This window comes from Arvicola amphibius, chromosome 3 (genome assembly GCF_903992535.2).
Source record: "Arvicola amphibius chromosome 3, mArvAmp1.2, whole genome shotgun sequence".
Lineage (NCBI taxonomy): Eukaryota > Metazoa > Chordata > Mammalia > Rodentia > Cricetidae > Arvicola > Arvicola amphibius.
Genome location: NC_052049.1, coordinates 127,858,155 through 127,867,402, shown reverse-complemented (window position 1 = coordinate 127,867,402; position 9,248 = coordinate 127,858,155). Strand labels below are relative to the sequence as shown.

Genomic DNA, 9,248 nt, shown 5'->3' with positions numbered 1-9,248 from the left:
CACAGAGATCTGCCCACATCTGCCTCCTGAGTGCTGGGATTAAAGGCATGTGCCACCATCAACTGGCCTAATAAAAAATTTTAGTTATTTTCAAATAAAAGGGAACCCGAGTGAGAAGGGAGGAAAAGGATGCTGCACAAAGGGCCGTGGCTGACAGGTTCATAGCAATATCAAAGACTCTTAGAGTTCTGGCAAAAGCAAGAACTGCGTAGGCTACGCCTACGGATGCACTCACAATCTTCAGTTATAATCACAAAACAATGAAAATTTGAGTTACACTATTAAAATTTATTCTGAGAGAACTGTGCCTTCATCTTCATATTTCAGGGGCTGGTATGAAGTCTGGCACACAACATCTGAGAATAGGTGTGTAAATTTGTTTAATAAAGTCAGAAATGTAGTGAACATATCTCTATCTCACACACCACACACACACACACACACACACACACTACACACACTAGTGATTTCTTCCTGGTGTGATAAGAATGGGAAAAAAATGAAAGAGAATCAGGATGTGTACCAAGGATTCTTCTGGCCATGCGTGAGGAGACGTTGCGACAAATTCCATGGCAGTTAGAAAGTGAACTGGCTGCCAAGATGGAGAGGAAGGAACAAACCATGACCTTCTACAGTCCTGAGGTCACCAAAATAAAAGGGGACCGGAAATACCAAAGGGTGAGGAGACAGAAAGTCAGAGGGGAGGAAAGGAAGGGGACTTGAAGACAGAGCTAGACAGAAAAGACCACCTTAGAAATGTTGACTTTTAAACAAGAGGTAAGAAAACAGGCCTACAAATCAAGCCCACGTGGAGATACTGAGGTAGAGAGAGAGGAGACTTTGGGGACCTGGGGCTAGCTTCTCGGGCACTATTTCCCTCATCCTTGTAGCCTACCCTTCCCACCAACAAGCACTCGATGCCAGCCCAGATGCGTCAGCAGTATGTGGATCAGGGATACACCTACACCCGGATGTTTGGTGGCAGCCTCTCTGGCTTTAGCCTCCTGGTGCTGATCTGCACATCTCCCCTGAGCTGGGTGCAATTCCTGGTGACCAACAATGGCCTTGAGCTCAACGCAGGACTCTGGACCTTATGCAACCATGAGCTGTGCTGGAGCCACGCACCCAAGCCACCCTGTGAGTGCCACGAAAGTTGATGTCACAGGCCCTACGGTTCCAGAGTTTTCTGCCACATTGTGCTTTCACCTTTTTTCTTTCAAGATCTTTGGACCTGAGACAAATTGTGAATGTGACTTCCCTTTCTGCTGGTATCCTGTATATGTCCTCTTTCCTAGCTCAGGTTGATTCCTGTCCCAAACGATTATGAGCTGATGGTATTCTTTTGATATTTAGAAGATGCTACTATGTAAGTTTAAGACAGGTTTGAATACAAGTGACTCACACCATTGATACTTGGGTGTCCTTTTTTTTTTTTAACCTGGACTCCTCTCTCTAGATTAGGCTTCTTACTGACACACACAGGTGGGCCCTTTTGTACCAGGGTTTCTAAGAGTTTTGACACTTTCACAGCTAAACTTTCTGCCCTTTGAAAGATGAAGTCTGAGCTGGGAATGAAGTACCTATTAGAAGACACACCTACCAAATACAAGGCCCTGGGGTCTGCCCCCAGTGCTGCATATGTGTACACATGCACACACACACACACATACACACGCTCACTCTCTCTCACTCACACATGCATGTGTGTGCACACACTCACCACACACAAGTCTTACTTTAAAATTTTGAATTAAGGGTGGGCCATAGTGAAATATGCCATAAATTCCAGCACTCAGGAGGCAGAAACAGGAGGTTCTCTGTGAGTTCAAGATCAGCCTTGGCTATATAGTAAATTCCGTGACAGAGCAATATAGTGAGATCCTGTCTCAAAAAGAAAAAAAAAATGTTTTTTTTTTTCCTTTTTTTTTTTTTTCGAGACAGGGTTTCTCTGCAGCTTTAGAGCCTGTCCTGGAGCTAGCTCTTGTAGACCACCGCCCAGCCAAAAAAATGTTTTTTGAATTAAGTGTGGTAGCACTTGCCTTTAATCCCAGTACTGGTCTACATAGCAAATTCTAGTTAATTCTGGGCAACTAGCGAGATGCTGTCTCAAAATCAGGATGGAGCCGTGGCCAAGGGATTAAAAGTGCTTGCTCATTCTTTCAGAGACCCAGATTATGGTTCTCCTGGCACCTATGTCAGATAGCTCGAGGGCTGTGCTAGTTACTTCCAGCTCAGGGCCTCTGACACCACTCTACAGCACCACAATCCCAACTTGTGTCACACACTTCACTTACCACACAAAGAGAAAATAAAGCTTCCGGCGCAGGTGGTGGCGGCTCACGCCTTAATCCCAGCATTTGGGAAGCAGAGGCAGGCGGATCTCTGTGAGTTCAAGGCCAGCCTGATCTATAGAGTGGGTTCCAGGACAGGTTCCAATGCTACTCAGAGAAACCCTCCCCCCTCAAAAAAAAGTATTTGGGGCTGGAGAAGACGGCTCAGTGGGTTAAGAGCACTGGCTGCTCTTCCAAAGGACCTGGGGCTCAATTCCCAGCACCCCACATGCAGCTCACAGAACTGTCTGTAACTCCAGTATCTGACACCTTCATACAGACATACATTCAGGCAAAACACCAATGCACATAAAATAAAAATAAATGAAAGAAAATAAAAGAAATCTCTTTGAAAAGTAGAGAATTTTGGTTCTCTAGGAGATGAAGGTTGGAATTCAGTGATTGATAGGACATTTGGCTTTGGTTTACTTTTTTGTTAGATGGATTGAAAGACAAAACCATGGAGCTAATCAAATACAGAGTTTTAAATGGGAGCTAATCAAATACAGATGTTTTAAACTCTATAGTTAGGCGTTTCACTGGGCTGTGTCTTTTGTGGCATTACAATTCTTGTGAGTAGAACTGCTTAATTGAGAGGGTTAGACTCTGTGAGGCCAAGCTTTGCTTGCTCCCACAAAGCTGCAAGGATTCATGTAGCTCTGCAGGAGCTGAGGAGGTGAAGTTAGCGAAGGTTGTGAGATGAAAGAAGGGCATATTCTCCTTATGGGGAAAGGGAGTGTGCACTGTGCATCTTAGAAAGAACTCCCAGCAGCGTGCCTTCATCCTTTGAATACTAAACTCCGATTGGGAATATCTCTAGTAGTTGATGCAGCAGGAAGACATCACAAGTCCCCAGTTCTGCCAAAAGAAAAATTAAAATAAAAATGAAGGGTGCCGGGCTTAGTGATGCATACTTTTGGGAGGCAGAGGCGAGAGGATGTCTGTGAGTTTGAGGACAGCCTGGTCTACGTAGTGAGTTATAGGACAGCAAAAGGCCGCATAGAGCAACCCTGTCTCAATGTAGAGGGCTGTGGTGTGGTTAAGTAGGCAGCAGGCTTGCCTACCATGAGCAAGGTTTATGCAAAGCATTAGCCAAGTGTGGTGGCACCTGGTTATAATCTTAATATTCAGAAGGCAGAGACAGGAGGATCAGAAGTCAGTTTGAGAAGGCCTGCGGTACACAAAACTATCACACAAAGCTATCTCAAAAAAATTATCATGTGATCTATTTCAGGGGGGGGGGAGTATATTAAGCATGCTAGCACATGCCTATAATCTCATTCCTTGAAGGTGGAGGAAGATTGTAAGTTTGAGAGCAGCCTGGGTTACATAGCCAGACCTGTTTCAAACACTGTGTGTGTGTATTGACATGCATGTGTTATTTATGTATTTATTTATTTATTCATATGCATACATAGGTATGTGTATGCTGTAGCACATTTGTGGAGGTCCGAGCACAACTATCCAGAGTTGGTTTTCTCCTCCCACCCTATGGGTCCCAGGGATCCAACTCAGATTTTTTGGTGGGTTTTTTTTTTGTTTGTTTGTGTTTTGTTTGTTGTTGTTGTTAGTTTGTTTTTGGAGACAGGATTTCTCTGCTTAGCCCTGGCTGTTGTGGAACTAGGTCTGTAGATCAGGCTGGCCTTGCAACTCAGAGATCCACCTGCCTCTGCCTCCTGAGGGCTGGGATTGAAGGTGTGTGCCACAGCCCAGTGCGATTCAGGTTTTTAGTCTCGGCATCAAGAAGCGCCTTTTACCCACTGAGCCATCTTGCTGCCTACACACATCACCCACTCACCCATACACAGGCGCGCGCGCACACACACACACACACACACACACACACACACATCAGAATCATGTGAACTAGTGTCAGCCTAAGGTTGAACTTATTAAAGATAAGACTGTCATAAGCTGCCAAGGCCAGGAAGGGCAGAGGGTGTGAAGGGACTCAAGACCGGGCTCCCAGACAAGAAAAACCAAGCCACGGAGTCACCCAGGCTCTCTAATGTCCAGCTGACACTCATCATTGTTTATGTTTTCTTTTATCTCCACAGTCCAGGTTTTCCTGTTTATTAGTGTGTCGGTGCCGAAAAATGATCTCCAAGCTTAGCCTTACAGCTCTTTAGTTCACACAAGCAAAAGAGGAAATCGACATTTCCAAGCATAGGAATCAAATCGATCCAACTTGGGCCAAGTTTCCTGCTGTAGACAAGGACTGATTGGGATATTGAGAGTTAAATATTGCAAAAGTTACCTCGGTGACAGGGCTTCACACAGAACCATCTAGGCTGATGGGTCTCAAGTTTACACGGCCTGCTCAATTTCAGTGTCCCAGTCATTAGGATATATGCTACCTTTAAATTCTTTTCTTTTTCATGTGCTAACTTGTTGGAGGCCTCAAAGCAATTCACCTCTGTGGTCAGGCTTATAATTTCTATCAATGGAAATGATTATATTTTTTATCATATGGAACAGGCTGGAGAGAATAAAATGAAATTTATGAGGCAAATCTTGCATATCTTTTTTTTTTAAAGCTTCGTTTTGTTTAACTTGCTTTTTTCTTTTTAAAGATAGGGTCTCAAGTAGCCTTCTCAGGCCTCCGGCTGACTATGTAGTTGAGGTTAACCTAAAACTTCTGATTCTCTTGCATGTACATCCTAAATGCTAGGATTACCCATGTGTACCACCTCACCTGGATAAAATTGAAATAATCTATTTGTTTGTTTTAAGACAGGGTCTCAACTATGTACCTCTGATTTTCTTGGAACTCACAAGGTAGACTATGCTGGCCTTGAACTCACAAAGATCTGCTTGCCTCTACTTCCCAAGTGCTGGAATCAAAGGCATGCACCACCATTCCTAACAAATTAAAATAGTCTTGGTACACAAATTCTTTGTTCTAGGTTGCTTGGAAACTGCCCTTGAATTTCTAGATTTAACTGTGCTTAGAGGGACTGGGTGTGATAACACTCCTGTAATCTCAGTACTCGGGAGGAATCTACAGGATTATCTTGAGTTCAAAGTTAGCCCAAGAGTGAATACTGAATCTGACTTTTAAAAAACAGCTGTATGTGATGCTGGAGAGCTGACTCAGAGGTTAGGATAACTTGCTGCTCTTCCAGAGGACCTGGGTTAGTTTCTCAGTTCTCACATGGTGGCTTACCAACAGTTCCAGGGGTGTCTGACACCCTCTTCTGGCTTCCATGCATACTCGACGCACCTGTGGTGGACAGGCATCATACACAGAAAACAATAAAAACACAATAGAAAGAGTGGGGTCTTGAGTAGAGTGCGGGATGCCTGGCTGACATGAACAAGGTCTTGGGTTCAGTCCTAAGCACTGATAAACTGAAAGAAAACACAGTGCTTCTAGAACTTTCAGTGATAGGGCTGACCTACCTCCTGCTTCAGTCACACGTGAAAGAAACTAGAGAGGAGTGTCCCATCCAAAGGATGCTGAAGAGGTTGTTAGGACCTTAGTAGAGCAGAAAAGCTTCTACTCCCTGGTAGAAATTTCCATCCGTTTATTAAATCTTCAGTAAAATGATGGGAAGCCAGAGAAGGGGGAGGTTTCAGGTTGGGGACGTCTCCCACCCTTACTCCAGAGTCAGCATCCACGCTGCTCCGGCAGGACTAAGAGAAGAGAGGAGCCCTACACTTTGGAGGCACAGTTCATGGCTAGGGCTAGCCTGGGCTGCGTAGTGAGCTCTAGGTCAGCCAATGCTACATAGTGAGACCCTTTTTCAAAGGGGAGAGAGAGAGAGGGAGAGAGAGAGAGAGAGAGAGAGAGAGAGAGAGAGAGAGAGAGAGAGAGAGAGAGAGAGAGAGAGAGAGAGAGGGGGCTGACACTTGGGTAAGGCCACTGGAATGTACCAGATTTTTTCTGGCCACCAACCAGCTCCCAAATCATGACTTAGAGATTTAATATTAATTATGGATGCTTGGCCTTATCTTAGCTTTTATTTTAATCTGTTTCTCTTTATGTTTTGCCTTAGGGCATTTTACCTTTCTTTATATCTCACTTTTCTGCTGTCTCTGGTTAACTGGTGGCTGCCTGGTGTCTGGCCCCAGGCGTCTCTCTTGTTATCTCCTCTCTTCTTCCTTTTGTTCTTCTCTCAAGCATAGATTTCTTCTCTTATTTATTCTCTCTGCCACCAGCCTTGCCTATCGCTCTCCTGCCTAGCTATCAGCCATTCAGCTCTTTATTAGACCAATCAGGTGCCTTATGCAGCAAGTGAACGAACACATCTTTACATAATTAAACACACATCCTTACATTGTTAAACAAATGCACCATAAACAAATGTAACACATATTCACATAGTTAAAATAATATTCCATGATATTGGAATGATCATATTCTTCCAGACTCCTAAACAAATGTGAAATAAGGTCTTGGGAGCCTCTCAGAAGAAGAGAGGACTGGGGGTATTAAATCCCTATATTCTGATAAATTTGAATTTGAAATCATTGCGGTATAGAAGCTAAAGTAAGTGTGACTCCATTTTGTAGTCTTCAGATGACAAGAGAAAAAAAAAAACAGAGAAACAAACTCCAGGTTCAACAATAGATAATTCATTGGGCAAGTAGTGACTGTGATAGACTAGTGTATAGATAGCCACTGAAAATTATGTTTATGGGGCTGGGCTTTGTCTTCACACTAAAGAAAATTCCATGTAATTAGGCACTAGTAGGGTGTACCTGTAATTCCAGCACAGATACAGAAGGATCAAAAATTCAGGGCCAGATTGGATGCATAGGAAAACCCTGTATCAGAAGCGGTGTGGGGGGAGGTACTAAAAAGACAATAAATACTTAGTAAGAAGATCTTATTAGTGTACTTAGCGCCACATGGCAAACTCGTCTTCTGTCCTTCTCCCATCTCTGAATCTTTATCTAGCTTTAATTATTTTTTGGTTTTGGTTTTGGTTTTTTTGAGACAGGATTTCTCTGTGTAGCTTTAGAGCCTGTCCTGGAACTAGCTCTTGTAGACCAAGCTGGCCTCGAACTCATAGAGATCTACCTGCCTCTGCCTCCTGAGTGCTGGGATTAAAGGCATATGCCACTACCTCCCGGCTTCTAGCTTAATTATATACCCATTTGTTTGTCTGTTTGAGACAGGTCTCAAGTAGCCCAGGCCAGCCTGGAATTCACTATGTAGCTCTGGCTGGCCTGGAACTCCCTAGTCCTCCTGTTGCCAATTCCTGAGTGCTGGGATGCCAGGTGTGTGTCGCTCTGCCCGGCTCTCCAGCTTTCTTGGAGGATGTTATTTACTGGACTAACCAAGCCTTTCCTCTCCTTGCAGATTACCTCCAGTATTCCAGGGCCTTGTTCATCATCTCCATCCTCTGCATCCTCACTGGCCTGGCCTTGCTCCTCAGCTCTTGCCGCCCTGCAGAAGGAATCGTGTCCTCTAAGTTGGATCTGAAGGTGTCCATCCTCAGCTTCTGCTCAGGTACTGGCTGACACACCAAGGTAAAACAGTCCGGGAGACCAAGTGTGGCTGGGGCTTCCATGCTCTTCCCTGTCTGTTACTGCTCTTCAGCATCACACCGAGTGGCCAGCTCCCTGCCCTATCTCATTGCATAGAACATGCCTTAACTGTTTTATACCAAGGGGGGGGGACCCCTTCTTTCTCTCATCTTTAATCTTTTGATCTTTGCCATGGATATGATCCCTGCAAATAAAAGAGGAGCTGGGGGTGGCAGTCAACGCAGATGGAAGACGCTGATAGGTTATGACATCTTTCCTTCTGGTCCCAGCTGTCTGCTTGCTCCTCTGCCTCAACCTGTTTCTGGCCCAGGTGGAATGGTACACAAAGAGCACCATGGAGTCAGAGTTCCTGTGGGCCTATTATCTTAATTGGTGCAGTGACGTCTTGTATATCTGTGCTGGTGAGTCAGCCCCCAGCTCTGTGCTAGGAGGAGGGAACGGGAAGTCATTTCTGTAACAGGAGGTAGAATCGAGAAGAAATAGAAGCATGGCAGGTTTATATGTGGAGAGGCAGTATGGTGTGTTGGGAAAAGCTTAGATTTGACAATCAAAAGCCTAGAATTAGTAACTCGTTCTCTCACAAAATGAGGTGTGGATGGGTTAAGTAACTTGCTGACGGGCCCACAGAAAACAATAGCAGCATTGTTGAAATCCAGGGGAGTCAAGCTGTATTCTAACCAGACTGGAATAGTCTAAAGCAGCAGTCACTGGAGGGTTAATCAACCCGGCCGGAGGAGGGAAGGGTTTACTGAAGGGAGACCTTTTAAGACTGAGTATGAGAGATGAATGCTATTGTTAAAGCTAAGAGACCAACTGTCTGTTAAACCTCACCTCAATTTTCCCCCTCCTCTAGGGATCATCTCTTTCCTCAACTACATAACTTTCCAATCTCATCCTCCTGATGAAAGTGTCAGTATGATCCCACAGCAGAAGTCCAGACTGAGCTTCGGTCCAGGGCCGACAATACCGCCCGCTACAGCTGCAAAGTCAAGTTCTGAGATTGAACTTCTAAGTTTGGGAGGGAAGAAAGAAGCAAGTGTGAGCAGGGAGAAACAACCAAGGACACAACTGTGATAGAAACAGGGAAGGCTATATCCTGCTGTCTAACAAAGAGAGGTGGGTTGAGTGAGAAATGATTGTGCAAATTTGATGAAACCTTTTGATATCATGTCCATGGCAGCATTAAAGCTAACAAAATGTCTTTTGTGTGTGTCACATCCAACATAAGTAAGACCATAGAAAATGAAAGGGCTGCCAGGTGATGGTAGCACATGTCTTTAATCTCAGCACTCAGGAGGCAGAGGCAGGCAGATCTCTGTGAGTTCAAGGCCAGCCTGGGCTACAAGAACTAGTTCCAGGACAGGCTCCAAAGCTACAGAGAAATCCTGTCTCAAAAAACCCAAAGAAAAAAAATAATGATAA

At 44.6% G+C, this 9,248-nt stretch overlaps 1 protein-coding gene across 1 annotated transcript; it reads left to right on the top strand.

The window, feature by feature from the left end:
* The first annotated feature begins 600 nt into the window (after positions 1-600).
* Tmem202 (transmembrane protein 202) lies at positions 601-8,900 on the top strand. Its single transcript, XM_038322221.1, has 5 exons — positions 601-678; positions 891-1,137; positions 7,639-7,788; positions 8,096-8,227; positions 8,680-8,900. The coding sequence occupies exons 1-5, from the start codon at positions 601-603 to the stop codon at positions 8,898-8,900; spliced, it is 828 nt and encodes a 275-aa protein (XP_038178149.1).
* The last annotated feature ends 348 nt before the right edge of the window (positions 8,901-9,248 follow it).